Source organism: Cinclus cinclus, chromosome 18 (genome assembly GCF_963662255.1).
Source record: "Cinclus cinclus chromosome 18, bCinCin1.1, whole genome shotgun sequence".
NCBI lineage: Eukaryota > Metazoa > Chordata > Aves > Passeriformes > Cinclidae > Cinclus > Cinclus cinclus.
In genome coordinates, this window is record NC_085063.1 from 1648330 (window position 1) to 1670450 (window position 22121).

General features: G+C 51.6%; 1 protein-coding gene across 1 annotated transcript in view; it reads right to left on the reverse strand.

Annotated features, from left to right (window-relative positions):
- Positions 1–2917: 2917 nt before the first annotated feature.
- CHD6 (chromodomain helicase DNA binding protein 6) overlaps positions 2918–22121 on the reverse strand; it is an 88272-nt gene continuing 69068 nt past the window's right edge. The window contains exons 24-35 of the mRNA XM_062504765.1: positions 21842–21945; positions 21148–21277; positions 20833–20909; positions 19256–19475; positions 17093–17301; positions 14449–15966; positions 13714–13862; positions 13224–13430; positions 12199–12645; positions 11384–11572; positions 9442–9561; positions 2918–6340 (exon numbers count right to left, since the gene is read on the reverse strand). Of these exons, the coding sequence (XP_062360749.1) occupies positions 5450–6340; positions 9442–9561; positions 11384–11572; positions 12199–12645; positions 13224–13430; positions 13714–13862; positions 14449–15966; positions 17093–17301; positions 19256–19475; positions 20833–20909; positions 21148–21277; positions 21842–21945 (4261 nt within the window). The 3' untranslated portion in view covers positions 2918–5449. The remainder of the gene's footprint in view (positions 6341–9441; positions 9562–11383; positions 11573–12198; positions 12646–13223; positions 13431–13713; positions 13863–14448; positions 15967–17092; positions 17302–19255; positions 19476–20832; positions 20910–21147; positions 21278–21841; positions 21946–22121) is intronic.

The window sequence follows — 22121 nt, forward strand, 5'->3', positions numbered from 1 at the left end:
CCCGTGGGCAGGGGAGAGGCTCCCCACTTGTGTAAGGGGCTCGAGTCCCGCAGGGTCTGCAGCGCTGGTTCGGGGATAGGGAACAGGGCTCTGAACCCGCCTGTCACTTTCACTGTCCGATCCCTTCTGCTGGAGAACGCGGCGCGGCGGATCCCCCTCCCCGGTACCTGCGGCCATGCGAGGATGCTCAGAGGCGCGTTCAGGACCCGGCCCCTCCGCACCCGCTCACTCGGCAGCCCCTGCCCTGTCCCGACCTCCGACCCCATTCACACATCCCGCGGTTGGTTTTCTTGAAAATGCCCTTCTGCAAAGCGCAGGGATCAGTTCCTGGGATCCACAGGTTGATGGGGCCGGTCCCTCACCGAGAAGCAGATCAACTCCATGCTTTCCAAAATGTTAGTTTCCATAAAAATCAGCCTTAATCCAACATCTGAATCTATTTTGAAAACGATTTGCCACAAGAGCGTGGAAAACTGCCTGTCATGAGCAGACAGGAAATGTGTTTAATTTGGAGTAATGAAGCTATGGGTCCCACAAGCTCATTTATTCTTTCTGGACCGGAGACGTGTCTTCCTCTGGGTGAGCCAAGCTTTGTTTTTGTGCATCTCTTCCTCTATCAGAAATTTCAATTTCTGGAGGGCAAAAAAGTCACTGTGAGGTTTTCCTTTAAAATTTTGTTTTTCCAGAGACTACAGACAATTCCTGTACAATGTCTTCCTATGCTATAGCACAGCCAGCTGAAAAACTTGACAGCCAATGCCTGGGAGGAGTCCAGAGGGAGAGAGGCTGGAGCATCTGCCATGGCTCTCACTCTCCTCAACTGCACCTGCAACAGGTCCAGGACACTGCTTTTTCTTTAAACCCTCTGAAGGCTCATGCAGGGCTTGCCTGAACCAATGCATTCAGGCAGGCTGGGACTGAGTTCCAAGTTAAGTCAGTAATGTCACATCCCATCCAGACCACGGGCAAATGGAGCCAGGTAGTGGTGCTGTATGGAGTTGCTCATGAATTAAAATCCCACTGGAGGGAGAACAAGGCCACATGAAGAGTGGGACTGATCTTCTGCTGGGCTGAAGATCTTGCTTTGTTTTATACCTTTTGAGGTGAAATCTTGATTCTTCAGGAATCAGTGCTACCTATGGCACTGCACCGATGGTCTCCAGCCACCCCTGGGAGCACCATGAAACAATCAGCATTCCGAAAAGCTGCATGGGAGGGTGAAGATGATGTTCCTGGGCCTGCTGTCCAAATGTACAGGGTACACCGTGCAGATCAACAGGAAAGGGATTGAGAGCAGCTGGGTTTCTCTTCCCTCCACTTTTCCAGAGCTGCTGCTCTGTGGGTGGCTGCTCTGAGAGCTGACTCGTTTCCCAGCAGCACTGCCTTGTCTGTCCAGTGCCCACAGGCAGCCATGCACTGGCACACGGGGTGTGAGGCATTTGGGGACTTTACCTAAAGTGTAGTGCCCAGAAACTGCTCTGAGGCTGTAAAATGTGAGGAGATTCCTGATCTCATGACTCAGCCCACGCTCCAGCCCTGGAGCTGAAGTCGCTCCTGAAGAGGTGAGGAGCAAAACCGCACTGAAAAGCTAAAGTTTTATTCAATGCAAACCAGATGTCATTAGAGAAATTGTCTTTGCTCACTGCTGGCCAGAATTTTCAACCCCAAATCCTTTCTTGTAACTGAAGAGCCCAGAGTGGGGACATCTACACTTGGGGTAGGTAAAGCCCCCCCAACCACGGCTCAGGGCTGAGGAAAATTCTTCCCCCACTTTTTGTGACCATAAAGGGAATTAGACATCCTGTCTAAATGTGACTTCTCTGTGTCCTATCAGATAAAACCCAGGCAGGACAGCAGTGGGGATGTGCACCTGTATCCTATAAAACACAACAGGGGGCAAGCTGTCCCCACAGTGCCCATCCTCCAACCACATCCACTCCCCGCCATCAGCAGGTAACACACCTTGTTTGAAGAGACAGAGACACTACAGCCACCACTGATGTGACAGCCCAAAGTCAGCACATGCTCCTCCATGGCCCTCCTGTATATTTTGCCAGCAAATATCCTGCATTATAGATGCTGAGATACAAGGCTGCAGTATGTGGAGCCAGAATTTAAAGGGAGACTCTGGAACTGGAAATTGATAGTTCACGCTACCATTTTGCCAGTCTTTTCTGCTGGGTACTTTTCTCTTTTTCTTCCCCAAAGCAGCAACAAAATACCAGGGCAGGGTGCTTACACAGGGCAGGTGGAGCAGTAAAAGCACTGGTTTTGCTCTTTTTTCCCGGATCTTGGAAGAATGGAGCCGCTCCTGCCCATCACTCCGACGAAACACTGACGAATGCCTGCTTTGCTAAAGCCTGAGGTCCTTGCCCAGAGATTTAAGAGATGCAATTCACAAAACTTGGAGGTGCAGGAAGCACAGGGACAGGAGCCCAGCACCCCCAGTACCCCTTCTGCTGGAGGGGCTGTGCAAATGCCAAGGGGGTTAACTGCCTGGGGGGATGTTTGTGATGACTGTGGAGATCTCTGGGCTTCCACCCACCCTTCTGGAAAAAGTGGGTCAGCAGAGAGCCCCTGTGCATCCTCTGTGCTTAAACCTGCCCTGGAGCTTGGGCTGCTCCTGGCATCTTGTAACCCATGTGAGACATGAGCTCCCCCACGCCAGCGAGTTCACCCCGGGGCGCTGTGAGAGCTGCAGGTTTGGCTCCTCACAGCCAGCAGCCCGACTCAGAGTAACACACAGGGAGAAAGCCTAGAGCAGCCACCAGGCCACTGCTTTTAACAGCTTCTCAATGGATTCATGCTGAGAAAAAGGCAAGCCACGTTTATCACTGAGTCAGGTGAATTAAACATTCACATATATTTGCTGAAAAAAATTATATACATCTGTAGCAAGGCTCTCCCAAGTCGGAAAGATAAGCATCATCTACTCACTAAATTAAAAAAATAAAAATCTGACTTTTAAATCTTTTTCTTTTTATCCATGTTCAAGAGCACAGACAGTTTATTTTGTTAGCACATTTGGTGAAGGATGTATGTGTGTGAATAGCCATGAAAACCGGTGAAAATTTGGCGTTTGTTTGGGATATGATGGAAAAGAAGAAGCAGCCACTTAACGCCTTACAGTCTAAATAATCCACAGAGTATATCGGGTTGCAAAAGGGTCACAAAGTAGCAAAGAGAAGCCTAAACACCCAGAGACATAGCATACATGTCTGCTAAGAAAGAACAAGGTAAAGAGCATGCTGGCTAATTAAATAAATTTCACTTTAAACCCTGTTCCTTATGCATGTAACCCTGGAAAAAACCATCCCATAACAAGAAATAGACTTGGAAGAGATTTCTGTATCCATTCACAGTAAGGCTTTGAAGATATATGAAGTTTTATAGCATTTGTATTTTAAGGATTTAGGGCAAGTACATGTTCTTCCACTGAATAAAAACAAAGTTAGTACTTAAAAGGTTCAAAAATATATCAATCGTGACTTTTTTTTTTTACATAAATAAATTATATTGATTTTGGATTTAACAGCTGAAAAAACCCTTTCTGCTTCCACTGGAGGCAAAAACTGAACAAAATGTTAGTTAAATAGAGATAGCAGCATTTCTAAGAAATCTGTTGATAGTGATACAGTATCTATGCTACAAGAATGTTATTAAATAGAACACAATTATTGGGGGGGAGGAGGATTGCATTATGATTGGCTACATACTTTAAAAAAAAATCATCCAATCCAGTAAACTGAGAATAAATTCTGTGAAAATATAAACCAACTGTTTTTTTGACCATGGGTAACAGACTTCTTTGAGATGCTAATTTTAACATGTACATAATTTATAATCCCAAATGTATAAAAGACAATGACAAAAAGCATCATAAATAAATAATGAAAACTGAAATAGTTATGTCAAAACATTTGGACCATCTGATAAATTAGCAAAACTGCAACAGAAAAAAAACAGTAAAAAATACAGTAAATTGTGACAACCAAGTGTGAAACTGATGAGTAACACACTCCAACTCCCTCCCAGCCTGCCCTTCGCTCACCGCTGCACCACTGTGCCTTGATATTCAATTCTCAGACCATGAGCTGCAAGTAAGAACAACCCCAAGTGAAAGAAGAATTAAAAGAGTGAGGGGAAGGAGAAATCAGAAGAGTTGCCTGTGGAGGAGTCTCAGTACCCAGAGCTGGAGCAGGGAGATGGTAGCATTAAAGCCCATCCATTTGAAATGCAGATGCTGAAATAGTTTGGAGGACTGGAAATACTGTTCAACAGCAAACGGAATGGAAAGAAGCCAAAGTCATCTATTCACAGTCCATCATTAGAAAGTAAGAAACTCAGGCTCTGAAAGTCTCAAGGGTCCTTCTCAGGGGACTCCCCAAGGAGGGAAGCTGGCCTTCAGCCTTCTCCATGTTTGCTGAAAGAACGTCGCTTCTGGGGTAAGGAGAGGGAAATATAAAAACTCAGAAAGCCTCAGTGTTCGTGTAAGAGCATTAAAATCAGCGTGGTCTGTTCACGGCTTGAAAAAATACCTTTAGAGCACCTGTAATGCCATAACTGAGAACTAACGCCGGAGAGGAGAACTGAAGACAAGCAAAATGATGAAGGAACTGGTTGCTACAGATACAGTAACCCCAGAAAAGTCATGCAAGTGTGCAAAACCTTTCCAGCTCAAGCTGGAAAGTTCTTGTAACTACCAAGGAAAGGGCAACTAAACTCCATGTAACATAAAACCAAACGTTGGTTTTAAAAAATACAAAAGAACGTCTACATTGTTTTTTCACTCTGCAGTTTGTCTCCAAACCTTTGAGGTGGGGGTGATCAAGAAATTATATCACTACCAGTTATGCGTTTCCTTTCAAAGAAATGAATATATGCATTTTCAATCATTAGTTATATACTTCTGTCTATACTACTATTCTAGTAACCATGATAAAATAGGGAAATACTTTAAATCAAAAATACACATTAGCACTTACTATAGCTGTGCTTTTAGCCCAAATATAGGCTCTTTCGTTCAGTGTCGCTGTAGACAGAAATACCCTTGTCTGAGTGTTAGACCAAGAGATAAACACTTTTCTTTTGCTCGTTTTTTTGCTGCTTTTTCTTCTCAAAGGAGTGAGCAATTTGTGGGGGGTGACCAAGTATTGGATTTGCTATTGTTGGCTGGGATGATCGACTGGAAAAACAGAATGAGAATTCGGTGCCTCCCATACTAGCTAGACAACACTGTTTATCTAATAAAGTGGCAAGACCCTGCAACTATTAACATGTAGTATGTCACCAGTTTTTTCTGACAGGGAATTAGGTAGATAATATTACTCATGGAAACACAGGTTTATGAAGGTGGAGCGGGGTACGACAGGAAGTAACAAAGAGTTTATGGGATAAGAAACTCACAAGCCACAATTTTTTGTGTTTTTCTTTCAATGAAACAAAAGTTCTAATCGGTATTGTGAGCAGCTTGGCGCTCCTCCTCTGCTGGTCTATCCTGTTCCTTCTCTGCTGCTGCTGGCGGGCTCTGCTCCACACAGTTTTGACTGTTTGCAGCTTCTTTTTCTGTCAGCGAGACAGTTTCTGGCTCTGGATTTGCCAATTCCCCTTTTGCTTTCTTCCTCTTCCGCTTCTGGCTCTCCAGGTTCACCGCCTCCGAGTGCCTGGTCTGCTGGATGCCAGGCAGTGCCATGCCGATGCCAGGGGAAAGGAACATGGAGGGATAGATCAGTCCAGGAGACATCCCTGGGATAAGAAATGGGTTAAAAGCTACAGGACTACTGGTAGTTATTGCAGATTCTGTCTGATTAGAAAATGAACTAGGACCAGGCTTATCTTCAGCGAGAGGTTCTTTTTTCCCATCCTGACTGCCCTGTTTCTCCTCGTTGGTTTTCTCGGTGCTGGCTGTGCCACCTTTCGTTGTGCTTGTTAACGAAGTTGGAGCAGTCACGGTGCAAGTCGTCGTCATCGGGGAGTTCAGGAGTCCTCCCACACCGAACATCTGGGGGACGGTGGCCATGCCCGGCAGCATCATGGGCAGCATGCTCAGGGTGCTCTTCACATCCTCACCAGCAGGTACTGCTGCAAAGCCAGCAGGAAACCCGACCAGCCCAGTCAGAGGGATCCCTTGCATATTTCTCATGTTCTGAAGTCCCACTAGATCCATCCCAGCAATTAGTCCGTTCATGAACAATGGTCCCATTCCAGAAGACGAATCTGCTACAACACCAGGGCCTTTAAGGAGTTCACTCCGGGGCCTCCTCCCTCTCCGGCGTGGCCCAGTGTCCCGGAGCACAGGCTCGGTGAGGATGCGATTGAATTTGTTTTCGGGTAAGTAGCCCTGAAAATGAGACATAACAGAGAACACCCGACAGTTACTACTGCAGCAAAGGGAATCTGGATTGTCTTACCCACATCTGCATCCCAGATGGTGCTGGCACAGAAATATTTGCCTACATGATATGAAATTTGAGAGGTACACACAACTTTTCCCCAAGGGATGCTGCCAAATGCAAAACACCCTTGCTGTGCCCTGGCAGGATCCTGCAATCTCAGATGCTCAGGGAGGGGAGGAGGAAGCATGTTTTTACCCTGTTTTTCACCCCAGCCCTCAGCACCAGCTGCTCACAGTGCAAGAAGCACCAGGGCAGCGTGGTGTCAGCTGCCCACTCAGCACCCTGCCAAGCTGTAATTGTGCCTTCAGCAACAGGTGAAAGGATCCTCTTTGAGACGGGAAGGGCCAAATTTTCAATGCTTTGCAGGACAGAAAAGCTCATGGGATGACACAGAGAGTGGGCATGCTGTCTGAGGAGTTCCTGGCCAGAGCTTCACAGAGATGCCAAGGGAGCATTCAGAAAGCTCTCCTTACAGAAGAGACATGGGACCAAAACTCAGCAGCTAGAAGTGGGCGAGACCATCTGGTTACACAGAGCAGTGCAGGGGGATCCACAGCACAGCTTAACACTCCCCTTTTCAGAATTCTCAGCACAGACATTTAAACATTTCCCATAGTGGTTCCCTTAGATTTCAATATCACCACTCTCTGAACCATTTCAAATAATAAATTTAGGTAGGAAAAGTATTTCCTGTTGACAGCTGTAGTGCAGAAACGTCAGTTAGATGCACCTGGCAGTCTGCTAAGCACAGCATCTGTCCAAGGAGGGAGAACCTTCTGGGAGCACCTCCCACTGGCATGTGGGAGAAGCTAGACGGGGCCATGACTGCCCCTGGGCTCTGTGGGCAGAGCCAGTCCCAGCTCCTGCTGGCCTGAGCACCTGGAGCAGCCGGCCATCCTTGTGCACCCCTCCCCTACCAGGACGGGTATGCATTCACCAAAAGCTCGGTGTCTTTGGGGTGGGAATGATCATGGGATGCAGCCACTGGAGCAGGTCTCAGGAGAGGTGCTCAGGCAGTGAGAGGCACACAGTGGTTTCTGTGGCAAAGAGACTGTTCCCTCGAATCAGGGGAAGGAAGAGCTGTCAGCTCACCCGGGGCTGGCTGCCCGGATGGGGCCCTGATGCCAGTCTGGACATGGAGCTGTTTCCACGGCAATGGGACAGACCATGCCAAATCTCCAGTGCTAAGGAAAAATCAATTTGAGAGCAGTACAAACCTCTAAGCCAATGGATTCACCCTCCAGCCCTCTTCAAGGGGTCACACAAACCACTGCAGCCCAAAACCAGGCAGCAGGTGAGAGGGACTGCAGGGAGAAGTCTGGATCAGGCCAGCCTGTGGGGCGGGGCAGGGCAGGGCAATCTGGCAGTGCCATGTGTGCAGGACGGGAGACCACTCCTTCTCCACAGGCTCTGCCACACACTAGGGCAGGGACTGATGGATGGACAGGATGGATGAATGTAGCACAGGAGGCTCTGTCCTGCCCCTCTCCCTGCCTGTGCCTGACCCTTCAGGCCTTTGGTGGGCCCATGGCTGTGCAGGTAGAGTTGAAAGGAGCTGAGGAAAAGTGTCGACTAGAGGTGTTTTTGAAAATTTGACCCATGAGAATGCTTTGTCCACATCCTGCTGTCCAGTTCCTAGGGCATTCCTCTTGCCCCGGTACCCTAAGCATCCCAAGGCTCTCCAGCCAGGCATGCTGAGCCCCACTCTCTGTGGCCTGGCCACGGCCCAACATCCCGCTCTGCCCCAGTGCTGCAGCCATTCCCTCCCACACGCCCAGCCCAGGGCCTGCCTTGCAGCTCCCAGATCCTCACTGGAGAAAGGTTGTGGGGATGGGGAGGGGAAAAGAAAAGATGACATGATACAGATTTCTCCAAAAGCTCTAACTTACTGAAAGCTTAACAATGTCAGCCCAGTCAGCTGCAACAGCATACTCCAAGTTTGCATCAAGCCACCTTGGCAATTCCTTCAATGCTGGTGCCGTGGCTCCCCCTAACTATAAAACACAGCAGAAGGATGACCTCTATTGCAGAGACAGTTATGTAAAATAATACAAAAAATATGATTACACTTCCCCTAGCTTCTTGCTTTGGACTGAAATTTTCTGGGGTGGAGACTCTTGCCTTGCTACACTTGCCTTTCTGCAGGATTTTGTGTGTGCCTGCTGCTTCCAGACACACATCTCAGGGAGAAAAGGCAAGTTCAGCCTCTGTAGCCCAGCCCATCATCCTCCCAGGTACCAGTGATGGGAACAGAGCTTCTGTAAAAGCCATATTTAGAACTGGCAAAGTCCCCAACTCACCCAGAAAAGGCCAGCATGGGGGCAACAAAGGGGAACACAGATGTGTCTGCAACAACCTTACTGCCTCACTCTTTAATTTTGCTTTTAGATGTGATTACTGTCACCTCACCTTCTGACCTTGTACAGTCCTGGGTGTGCTTAAGAACTAAATTTCGGTGCAAAGTACTCCTGAACACCCCTTCTTGTTCAGAGAAGTGAACATCAGTGCCCTGGAGATTAAACTGCAGACAAGTAAATCCAAGCTCCTTGCTCAGAAAGCAAGAAAAAGCCCTTCCAACCCTTGACTTTCTACAAGCCCAGCAGAGGGATGGGTATTGGTGTGCTCTGGCCTGTACCTCATAAGGAGAAACAAACCAAAGGTATTTGCATGGCAATGTTACAATTTGTGGCATATTGCAATGAACTCAAGGGGAACAATCAAATCCAGGATGGGAAGCATATGACAGGGCTGTGCTGAGGGGGGCTTTAAAGCCAAAGGCTGCATCCCATTGCCACTGAGGGGTCTGTGCCCCTGGCAAGGGACAACACTCCCACATCCCCTCCTTCACACAGACAATCACTTATTTCACAGGTCTGCATGATCCTGGGCACACATGTGTCACAGGATATTGTAGATTAGAGACCTATTCCAGATGTTTGTCTCATCCATAGGCTTCTCTGGATTAAATCTCCCCCACAGGTGAGCTCAAGGTCTGCTGAGCATTTTGGGACACTGAGGGCAGAGCACAGAACAGGCCTTCGCTTACCCGCCGTCCGGTACCCTTATGTACCACCGGCACCCGCTCCTCTCCCGTCAGAGAGCTAATGTCCAGTTTGTTGGGGTCCTTGCAGCGCTGCCTCCTCTGCTTGGGCTTGTCTGAAAAATTCTGGAGTGCAAACAAGACAATGTTAATGAGACTAGATGGCTTAATGAGCCTGGCTGGCTACAAGCCCTGCAGGAGAGCAGCATGGATGGGCTCCCAAAGGACAGGGAATCCCTGTGGGCTGGCGCAGGAGCAGCACCAGCAGCACAAACTGGTCCCTGCCACAGGACCAGCTCTCAAGTGAACAAAACTGATTTTTGTAGATATAAAGGGGTCTCCAGTGTACCCCCACTAAGAGCGCTCTAGCACTTTCTAACTCCCCTTCACTCCTAATGCTGCAGGTTCTTATACATGCATCTGTAAACAGGACACTGCATACAGCCAGTAAAGAGAGAACAGGTCTGTGCGTGCCACTTGTGTCACTCTCATACAGCCACCTGCTTCTCACCAGCTCAGCTGTGCTGTGTTTCCTTCCTCTTTTAGTTGTTTACACCACAGAGATGCTGCACCATGTTTCTTTGGGATCACAGCCCTCTGAACTGCAACCTACCGAGTTACAGCCTAGTCACTGCACATCCACTGCATGCACCAAGTCCCACTGTCGATGTGCCTGCAGGGATGGAGCATTATGATGAACAACTTGGACAGTGTGGGTTCCTGAGAGTCAGAAAAAGACCCTGAATGCAGTTCATCTTTTGAACTGAGCTACTGCAGTACCCCAAAGCCTCTCTCAGTCCATCCTACCCAGAGAGAATAGATCCTGCAGAGCTGGCCGGGGGCACCAGGGGCTTGCTGGGAGCAAGAGCTTCACCAGAGGCATGGTCAGAGTGGGCAAGCTCCAGTACCTCCCTGGAAGACAAGGGTGTTGGGAAGGAGTGGGAAGGCAGCTCCACACCTGCTCCTGTGAGTCTGGCCCTGGGCACACAGCTGGATGTGTCACTGGACTTTGAAAAGCAAAGGCCAACCTGCTGAGCAAATGTTGGGCTCCTCACCCCTCATCTCCAGTAAGTCTCAAAATGCTAATGTCTTGCCTGTACTCCAAGCTCTAGGAAATCCCTGCCTCAGGCACATGATCCTCCAGGACCAAGATACAGTCTTTTCTGTTTTACTACCACATTTCTTCCTGCTCTGTTTCATGGCCTGTGCTCTGCCTAACACGTGGTCTAACAGGCTAAATAAACTGAAACCTGTAGCAAACCAACCTGTGAAACCAAGAGGTGGAGGTTTATGAGACAGCAGGAAGAATCAGAATGTGCACCTCACTCTGAGCTACTGCTTTTTGAGAGCATCCGCAGCCACATGGCCACAGCCTGTCAGGCTCCAACACAGCCTCTCTGGTCTGGCTCTTAAAGAGAGCAGGTTTCCTCTTGCCTGGGAACCTTATTTAGTACAACAGCACTGCCTAAAATGACCCCAGGTGAAAAAGAACAACAGAGACAGACCGTGAGCACCTTAAATCCATTTTCTCATTTCTGTCCCCATCCATCCCTGGCACTTCTGGAAGACACTGTGCATTGGGCGGATGGATGCACTGTAGCTGGAAAACCAACCTTGGGCAACAGGGCTCAGCTCCTGGAGGATGCCAAAGAGGTACACACCCAGGGAGCCCTGAGGGTACTGACAGTCCCCCATCTGGGCATGTTTGTATTCCGGGGGAAAGGCGAGGAGATCTCCAGAAGCAAGTGCTTTTTGTTTCTGTACAGGGGAACGGTGCTCACCTCTTAAACACATCATGAATCCCTGAACAGGCCCAATGAACACCACAAACCACGTTACAAGAAAAAACCTAACACAAAGGGCAACACACAAGGCAGGCAAGTGCGCGCGCACACACACACACACACACACACACACACACACACACGCCACTGAAGGCCACCCTTACTGTGCCAAAGCTGGGAACATCGAGGGTGTAGTCAGACTGCTGCCGGAGCCAGTCAAGGAGACTCTTATTCGGGACAGCCTTCTCTTGGCTGCCTGCAGCTGGGACTGGCTGTGGAGTTGAGGTAGCAGCAACCGGCCCATCAGGCAGGGGACTGTTCTGAGGGGGCTGCGGCTGGTCTTCCTGAACATCCTGCCATGGAAGGAGGAGCAGGGAGAGCCCATCAGCAGCATGGAGTGATTCATGTGCACCCTGAGAAGCAATGAGCTCCCAAAGGAGATCATCTGCTCCCATCTGTGACACAGACTAATCCCAGTGCCTCTTCCTTAAATCACTACCCACCACCACATTACATTTCCACTCCATCCCCAGCACTAGTGGTAGGGAGAGCAGAGAGAGCTGGGAGATGTTTCTGAACTCACAAGGAAACACTCTGATCACTAGAAGGACCAACTTCCCCTTGGATCACTCCTAAAAGTGGTCTAGGGGCACTGGTATTGCTCCATTCTTTGAGTGGACCCCAGGACAGAAGGAGAAAGGGTGCAGTAGGATGTCTTCGTCACCCTCTCTAACCTAAACATTGCCTGAGGTAGGACAGCAGCTTTTGATAATGCTTACAAGGATTCAAACAGTCCAGAGTGCTGTAAACCAGAGGGATAACATCCCTTCCTCCCCGCAGTATCTGCTCCTGCCTAGTCCTGCACAAACCAAACTGTCCTGGAGGAAACTGCACAGTGCCATGGGCAGCAGAGCTTGGAGGGAAGAGCTGAGCTGTGAAGCAAACTGTGCTGACTCCACTGGGTCCATGTGAAACCCACCTGCAGCCTGTTTGGAAGAGGCCTCTCCTTCAAGAAGATGAGGTCCATCCCTTCGACATTTTTCCTCCTGCCCCGTCTCCTCCTCATAGCAGCATCATCTCTTCGGAGGCTGCCATTTACAATCTGTCCAGTGACAGGATGGATTAACCCTGCCTGTAGGATACCAGACAAGTCCATGCCCAGGGAGCTCTGGAGGGCATTCACAGTCCCCAGTTTGGGCATGTTTGTGTTCAGGGGGAACGGAGAGGAGCTCCCTGGGGACCCATCAGAGGCTCTGGACAAGTCCACCGCTGCCTCACGCCAGCCGTTCAGCACAATGGGGGGATGGACATGGGCTGCTGCCAGATGCTCCAGGCTCCTCTGTTTGGCATCTCTCTCCATCTCGAATTCATAGGGTCTCCTGTGCTTCCGCTCATCTTTTGCAAAGGCAGGGCTCAGGAAACCTTCCTGTGTGTACCAAAGCCACAGAGGGTTACGGCCGCTCCTGCCCTGCCCAGGGAACAGCTCCTCATGCCAGCACTGAGCTAATGGTCATTTGCGCCCCTCCAAGGAGCCCTGAGGGATGTCCCTTCCCTGGGCATGGCACATCTCTTTCCCTGTGTTGGGATGCTTCAGGAGCACCCTCGCACACACTCAGATATCCCAAGGTCTTATAACCATGGCTGCTCTGCCAACTGCTGGGGCCCCAGGCCACCAGTTCCTGTCCAATGTGACTGTTGTGGACTGGGGCACTAGGACTTGGGAGCTTGGGACTTGACAGGGCAGTGCTCCTTGCACCCCTTCCTTTGGGATACCAGTGGGATGTCTAGAGCTGCCAACAACAGCTGCCTTCTACGGAGGGCAGCAGGGCACTGAGAGTATGGGGTGCTCACCAGGAGCTACCACCAAAGGACCAAGTGGCTTAAACCATGTGTTATACACCCCAAATGGCACTAAGGGGCCCCACCTGAGAAGCTCCTGAGGACTTCTGGGCAATGTCTCACCCCAGAGTCCAGAGCCTGTCATTGCCTGAGGGCCGCCCTCACCTTTTGTACTCGTGACATTAAGACCCCGTTATTGAAGCTGGGATCAGGGGTTTCTGACCCAGTAAAGCTGCTCCTGCTGCCAGTGTTGCTGGCCATGGCTGGGGCTGTCAGCAGGCTCTGTGACTCAAACTGCTGGCTGGAGGAAGGCCACTTGCCCTTCAGGATGGCGTGGCAGATATTGTCAATGCGGTTGATGATCACACGGTCCTGCAAACAGAATTGCATGGTGGCAAGCTAAAATTGGAATGACTGACCCGTGTATGACAGCTCAGGATTAAAGTCAAGCCCAGCCCACGTGATCTCAGCTCAGCAGCAAACTGCTTTGGGGGCAAGCATCTCCACAGCACAGGTGCTTAAGAAGAACACCTTGGCCAGAGCATCCAATGGAGGTGTGCAGAGGAGCAGGAGGCAGAGCTGGAGCTGTGTGAGCCACTGCTGGCCAGGGCTACCCAGTAACAATTCGATACAAACTGTGTTCATTTAACCTCACCTTAGGCCACTCAGAGAAGGAGTAAAGCGTCTTCTCCTGCAGCAGCTGGGCAATGGTCGGTGCCCGGGCATCGTGAAGATCATCAATTTCCCCAGGCAGGACAGAAACAGAATTCTTGTTCTCTTCCTCCAAGTACTTCTCCGGACCATCTGAAAAAGCAAGGGAGAATAGAACCCACCACCACCCTGCCTTTCTCCCCATCTAGAGGTGGGGAGCATCTCCTCACACATTCCCACCCCAATGCCCAGCTGGGACCACAAAGGTCTCAAACAGTCCCCAAGAGTCTCCAAGAGAAGCAGCAGACCTGTGTCAGGACAGGCAGCCCAAGCTGCTCATGAAGGACCATCACTCTCCTGAGCTGAGTTTGGGGGTCTTGAATTGCAGTAGCCCACCATCCCTGACCAGTTCTAGATGGGTGAGAAAAAGGGCATATGATTTTCCAAAGGGAGCTCCTCAACAGGCATTGCCCTGTGCCAGAAAAGGAAAGGCATCCTGCATTCCATGGCATGCTCTTAGCAGAAGGGCTGCTGGGGCTCAGAGAGAGAGTTCTGCAAATGCAGCCCCCAACACCTTTTGCCCCCAGTTGCAGCAGCTAAAGGGACCTCAGCTCCTACAGATGGGAGGCCACTCCACAGGATGGCCAGCCCCAAGGTTTGGCTCTGCAAGGAGGACACCAGTTCCCTTCCACGATAGCTAGAGGGGAATGTCAACCTAAGAGAGCTCTCAGGACCATACCTTGGCTCTGGTTGCTGCTGGCTTTCTCCCCGTCATCTCTGTTATCATATTCTTCTTGCTTTATGCCCTGAGGGTCAGGGTGTGGGGCCTCTGTGCAGCCTGTCTGCCCCTCAGCATCTTGGCCCAGAGGCCCCCCCTGAGGCAGAGGTGTGTGCAGGCTGAAGGGCTGGCTCTGAGCCTGGCCTGGTGAGTGCTGCTGGGTGCTCTCCTCATTCAAGCCACAATCCTCCCTGCCCTCTGCCCTGGGCTCCCCCAGCCCCAGGGACTCCCTCTCGCCATTTACATCTTCTGGGCAAGTATCCTCAGGTGTGGGGAGACCAGAGCTCTGCTCCTCACCCCCCATTTCATGAGCTTCGGGGTCACAATCAGCCCTGGTCCTGGGACCATTCAAGCCTTCCATGGCATCTGCTGCAGCCTCAGAGTTATCATCATCCTCTTCTTCCTCCTCATCTTCCTCACTATGGCTCTGACTTGGCCCCAACTTTGCCTCCAATCCTTTCTCCTGCAGCAGACTGATGAATCTCTGCTCAGGAGGAACCTCTAGCTCATAGTTATGTAGACTGGGACTGTAGAGCCCCACACCTAGGACTCTTTCCATGGCTCTGTGCTCGGGCAGTCCAGCTGCTGGGCTGGCAAGTGCTCCTTTCTGTTCCAAGCCTTTGCCGAGCTTGGTTGGAGCACTCTGTGAAGGATTGCTCTCAGGAGTAGAAGGCGAAGGCTCAACTTCCTCATTCTGATTGTCCATTTGGTCAGACCCCATCTGCAAACCCTCCAAGAAGGGAGCCTCTCTCATGGCATCTGCATCACAGCTGGATGGATCTTCATCCCCTTCCAGCTTGCCCTCGGAGAGTTTGGCAACGCTGCTTCCTACATCTGTGCAGCTTGGACTGTCCCTGGCGAGGGAGCTCTGCTCGCTGGGACAGGCCTTCTCATCATACATCATGCAAACCAGTGAGTCTGGCAGGGAGCTCTCGTCATAGTTACTGGAAATTATGTCCCGGACTTCAGACATGAACGTTTCACAGCTTGCATCCAGTGGGCTGCCCCCGGCCTGGGACATGGTGCTGTCCACGGTTTCTAGCTTGATGTGACTCTCGGCTTCGTTCTCCAGGGTCTCACAGGTCTGGTCCATCTGGCTGTACATGGGGGAACTGTAGAGTTTGGAGTTAGACTGGTAAAGGCAGCACAGGGTTTCTGGGCCTGGGAACCCCGTTCTTTTATGCTGGGCATAGTTTCTGTATGCATCTAAAAAAGACAGCTGGGGGTCATTCATGATGTAGTAGTCAGTGCGGTTCAGGCCGTGCTTGGCGGTGCCAATCAGCAGGTCCCGGTCGTGTTTGCCACACTCCCACCACACAGGCAGGTAGAGGCTGGGCCGGCACAGCTTGAGGCGCTCCTGGAGCTGGGGGCACTTGAGCACCTGCTCGCGCACCTTGCGCAGCAGCTCAATGCGGTACAGGGTCCTGGCAGCACGCTCCTCTGTGATGGGCTCCACATAGATGTCAGGGTCTGGAGTACCTACAACAGGGACAGCAAAGCCAAGGACACATTATTTGGGTTGGCAGGAGTTCTTCAGAGGCAGTGATGAGCAAGCTGAGTTTTAACCCTTGCTCATACTGAAGATGAGGTGGCACAAGTGTTTGTAGCCACTGTTGAGGCCGCTTTTTGCAGTCTCAGTACCTTCCAGTCATATCCCACCAAATGGACACGGGGAGTAAAACCCCCTGACTTGAGCAGCTGGATCAAGAGTGGCACCAGCTGCAGAGGATTTCAGAGTCTTCTCTGAGCTCTGCTCCATCATCAGCAGAAGTGCTGGAGCTGCCTGGACCTGCAGGAGGAGTGGCTCCCAGCACTCTGAGCTCTGGTAGCCCTTCAGACCATTGTCAGGGAAGGGCAGCTCGTGCAGCTCTTTTGATGAGGAACACCTACCTAAGGCACAACACACACACAAAGAACTGTGCCTAAGACCAGACTTCATGACAGCTCTGAGGCAAAATGTTCTCTGCTGCTGTTGGAAACAAATTGCTTTGTGCCTAAATAGCCTTCAAGGAGCTTTACATCTGTCCTGTCCTGTCTGGTGGCAATGCAGGGCCTCTGAAGAGAACTAAAAGAAAATGGATGCCCTGTGTGCTGGCCAGGCTTCCCGAGCCTCCTGCAGTGGATCCAGGCTCCACGTACCATGCAGCAGAGCTCCACAGTCAGCACAGGCATAGATGGAGCGGACTCTGTCTAATGGCAGCAGAGGGATGCTCGGAGAGCAGCAATACAGCTCACCCTAACAACCCCCAGCTCCAGCATGGAGCTGTGCTTTGTGTGAGCTCTACTTGTCTCTTACATATAGAGGTTGTTGTCTTGGATAAAACTGGTTGTGACTTCCTGTGAGAACTCTTGAGAGTTTTGTGAGAGCAGGGGCAGGAGTCCGTGGGGCTGCTCTACCCTCCCACTGTGCCAGGGAGGCACTACATGGTGGGGACAAGGCAGCCAGAAATGCATGACTGCTTCAAGCCCACAGCCTGCCTGACATCTCACTGCTTCCAACTGTCTCTGAAGCTCCTCCCTTGCTCTCCTGCTCCACAAGAGCAGTGGGATCCCTTCTACATAGACCTACCATTACCACTCCATAGGCCATGCAATTTCCACTCACCATCCTCCTTCCACAAAGGGAGACCACAGACATTCTTGCACATGGCCACAAAGCTGTAGAAGTACTTCTCCAGGCTCTCATCAGTTTTCTTCTCCAGCCGAGAGATGGCTCGGAACTGGGCCCAGTCAAAGATTTTTTTCTCTTGGTCATAGATAACCCCAAAGGAGGAGACAGTGCGGTAGAAATCTGCCTGCTCCCTCCTGGTCCACCTGCGGAGCAAGGAGGAAACAGAACACCACTGAGACATGTTCTGGGCCTAGAGCAAGCAAAGCACCAGGCAGAGAGGCTCAGAGGGTACAGTCTAGTTACTGACTGACAGTTTTGAGGGGGGTGTCCAGGAGGAGCACACTGGGGAGACCACCACAGCCCAAGATGCTCTGCCCTCTGGTGCACAGGGAGGAGGAGCAGAGGCCACGGCTCTCTGGCTCTCAACTCATTGCTGAGAAAACCCTCTTGACTGTTTCAATATACCCCTGAGTGCAGCTCTGGGCTGTACTGCCAACAGCGCGCAGGCTCCAGCAGCTTCTGTGGAAGGACAAACCTATCCCATCTACTCCCTTCCTGCCACATCAAGCTTTTTCAATTCCATGGAAAGGTCAGTTCTCTGTACCAGCAATTACAAAGGAAGGATATGCAGACAGTTTTTATCCAGCCTCTTCCAAAGGGAAACTGAGACTGGGGCTTGCTGCTGTAATGGTCCCAGTAACAAACACAACTCACTGACTCCTGTGGACTCCTGGGTGTCACCCCCTCCCCACCTCTCTCAGAGGAGAGCAGAAGTGGTGATGGAGGAGTTCAGTTACAGCACTCTTGGAACACAATGTTCATGCTAGCTTGGACTGGACCCTCTGAGCTTTCACCTTGTGGAGACCACTCAAAGGACAGAGATGGTGCAGTGTCCTGGGCAAATACAACCCCAGGCAAAGTCCAGAGAAACAGCACAGAGAACAGACCTGGGGGCACACAGCAGGGCAAGGGCAGAAAAAGGGGAGCACTGAGGCCTGAAAGAAAGCTTCCAGTCATATCTCAACCTCTGAATTGCAGCTCTGAGCCAGCACCAGCAAGCAGCTGATACATGTCAAAGGAAAGTAGACAGGGTGACAACACCCACAGCACTCTCCAACTGCCCAAAATACACCTGGGCCAGCATTGCCACCCAGAGGGGCTGCAGTCATGTTTAATTTAAAAAATGAGAACAAGAAGAAAGTTAATAAATATATTAATGATCTAAGTCAAGGAGCTCAGTGGTGAATTTGTCAGAAGGCCTCAAAGTAAAGGCTAGTGTAAAACTCCTGTAAGGTAATCTCCCCTACAAAAAGCCTAGAGAATTAAGGAGCAGGAGTCAACAGGCTGTTGTGATGCCCACAGCACAACCAATGATGCCCCCACCTCGAAGAAGGGATGGTATGACTGGAAGAAGTCCAGAAACAGAGGAAATGGAAGGTGGGCTGGAGCATCTTTAACACAAGAAGGCCAAGAACAGAGCACAAGGCAGCACACATACTATGTGATTATGTAGATCCTGTTGCAGGGACCGGTTCATAGGAGGCAAAACCATTGAGAGCTGGTGACCACAGAGAGTCACAGTCCCACGGTAGCATGGAAGACTGGCAGCAATGGCAGCAGCATCATTCTGTGCACACCCTCCTAATGGCTGCAAAGAGCCACCCAGGGTGCTGGGATAGTCCCAACCCCCTCCCACTTACTGGGACACAAATGAAATGGGAGCACAAAGCAACCAGGATATGTCACCACTGGGCTCCAGAGGCCATGAGCAGGAGGCAAAGCCAATGATGAGAGCTGCAATGGTTGGAAGGGCACCACTCACGGGCTGTGACAGTGCTCATCCACAGTGTGTCTCAAGGACACAACTATCCTCTGCTGAGATTGACCCCTGGCCCAGTGGACACTGAATTTGACCATGAAGAGCTGTCCCCTCATTCCCATTCAGTGTCACCACCTGCTACCCATGAACTCCAGTTTGTAGTGGAGGCTGCTCCATAGCTGGGCTGGCTGCTGGAGCAGCAAGGCTTCCATAGCTCAGAGCACATTCCCCACCCAGCAGCACAGAGGGATCTGGTCACATTTACCTGGGTCAGTTCTGGGAGCCAAGGAATTCAGGTGGGCTAAATCAGCTTTGTAAAAGCTCCTCTGTTGCATTACCTTTTCTGCATCTCTTTATTCACCGAGTCCATCTCAGAGGCTCTCCGGAACATCTCATCCTGCAGCCAGTAGCCATGGTTACCAGGCACCAGCATCTCGGTGCGGGGAGGCAGCTCCTTGCGGTTGCAGCGCTGGTAGACGGTGACAAGTCGCCGCAGTCTGGCCGTGAGAGCAGAGGAGACAGGCCAGCAGGATCTGTCTGAGTCGGAGCCATCCTGGGCTTCAAACATCAGCAAGGACATTAGTATTTAGCACACACGGAAAGCCACAGGTTCCCACATCCTCTGGCAAGCTCCAAGAGCTTCCTCCCACCTTCTGCCTTGGTGGAGCATCAGCAATCACAGTCATGAGTAGGGGGCCACGTGACCATCCCTGGGCCTGCAGGCTAACAGCCTCATCATGTCTTAGCTTCCTTCAGAGAGAGTCCAGAGGCTGAGATCAGGGTAGGAATGATGGCTCCAGGCCAGACCATGCATGGGAGAAGATTGCATCTCCCTGCTCAGCAGTGGGGCCAGCCAGCACACGGCATGTGCCAACACTGCCCACTGCAGAGACCTCACACACTCATCTCATGCAGGCAACTGCATGAATAAGAGCAGGCTAATGGCTTCCAGTCATCCTGGGTAGCTTAGGCTGGAATCACTTGGAACCCTGGCTGCCCTGCCACAGGGTTCATCCATGGATCACCTGTGAGTCTGTGCATGAGGGCCTCTGCCCAGGTTGAGCTGCTTCACCCACTAACATAGAGCAGCATGACCCTCCAGCCCAACAATGTGTTCCTCTCACCAAGCAGTGCCTGGGGTAGCACTCAGGGCTAGGCTCAGCTGTGCCACACCAAACCCTGGGAAGCCATGGACCACAATGCAGTAGACATGGCCTCACCTGTCGCTGGCTCGTCCCGCTTCTCACTGGCCTCACCCACCCCAGCAGCCACGATGTCCTGCAAAAAGAAACAATCATAGAGGGCTTAACCCCACACAGAACCCTCTGCACCCACAGCCCACACATCCTTCATAGGGTGGAGGGTGTGGGATGGGCAGGGTTGTGTGTCCAGTGCCCTTGGGCTGCAGATGCTGGCTGTGCTCAGCACACAGGATCAGAGGTGACAGCTCAGAGAAACCATTTAGGGCCTGGAGGGAAGGGTGATAGAGGGTGTAGTGCCACTGCTCAGGACAGTAGCAGTGTGACTGCCTCCACTGTTTGAACAACCCCTGCACTCTCCTGTGGTGCCTCATTCCCTGATCTTCCTCTCCCCAAAGGCTATTTCTTTTGGGATATCCCCGACTCCTCTGCCAGGGCCCCACATGGCTCCTGAAGCTAACCAAGAGTGACAATTGGCATTCCTGGGAATCCCCAGCCCTCAATACCCCTAAGCTCCCCAGGAGGAAGATGGTGCGCAGGTCCACAGGTAGCACAGAGCAGCACAGCAGAAGCTGTGCTCCAGGGAGCAGAGGCAATGCACACAAGATGGGTCACACACAAGGCAGACCAGCCATGCTAGCGCCCTACAGCAGAGCTCATGGATCTAAGCCTGCACCGCAGGGCAGGCTGGGCAGCATCAGATTTGTAACTACCACTGTGAATCCCACTCACCTCCTGTTTTGACAGTCCCTCCAGCTTTTCTCCACTGCTCTCTTCTTTTTCCACGCTGCCCCTAGGTGAGAGAGTGAACAGTCCCTGGTAGTGGCAGCACAGCCCCCGTGGTTATTCCAGTTCTCAGCACCAAGAAGTGAAGAACTGGTGTTCATGCCATCCCTCCACCTCACACTGGGGACCAGCTCCCTTCTGCCCTCCCCTCTGCACTCAGAAGCACAGCCTGCTCCCTCCCTCCACCACACTGTCCCAGGAATGAGCCAGGTTGCTGTGAGAGCTCGGCTCCATCCCCTGCCCACCTTTCAGCAGCATCCTGTGCCCCATCGTTGACGCCCTGCTCGGCAGAGAGCAGCTTCTCATCTGGCATGCCCACCTTCTCCAGGAAACACAGCGCTGGGTCCGCCCGCATGGCGTTGTACCGCTCATAACCTGCCATGCCACCAGGACAGACAGACAGCACAGAGCAAGGCCTGAGCCTGGTTCACAAAAACCTCCTGCTCCTGGGACACAGCTCCCCACCTGGCTCTCACTCCCTCTGCTGCCATGAGAGCAATTCTCATCCCCAGAAATTCACAACATTTTCCCAAAAGCTGCTAATGGCTCTGCAGCCCCTAGGCAGCAGGTAAAGGGAAAGGTCAGTCTTCCCATCCCACTCAGCAAGCAGCACAGCCACCATGCAGGATGCAGCTGGGGCACACAGCCCTGTGTCTCCTGGAAACCTCACCGGGACTTCACGACAAGATCTGTGCCTTTCTCCTTGCCCTCACACAGCAACTGCACACTGCTCCTGGCAAATCGGAGTCTACCATGAGGTCTGCCATGGCCACCCTGGGCACTATGGGGTGCCTGTTCCCCACCCAAACATGCTGCTGGCATCTGGGGACAGCTGTCCTGGTGCTGCATGGCTGTGGAGCACGGCCATGGCATCCCCTCCAGTACCAGAGGTAGTCATTCCCTCATGTACCAGCACCCACCAGGCAGCTGGGTACACACCGTGCTTGAAGACACCGATGAGCAGGGATTTATCGGCTTCAGCATTCCACCAGTCCACTGGGATCTCCACGTAGTCAATGTCTGGCAGCAGCACATCCAGCTCCCTGTGGCAGACATGGTATGAACACCCCTCTTCCAGCCTCACCAGACACAGAGGGGCACTGGGCACAGCTCAGAAGGGACAGGGGGAGGTAGGAGCCACCGCTTGCAGGCTTGGGGACAGCTAATGAACACGGGCCTGGGGCCCCGCCATGACATGAGTACACATTTCCCTGAGGTA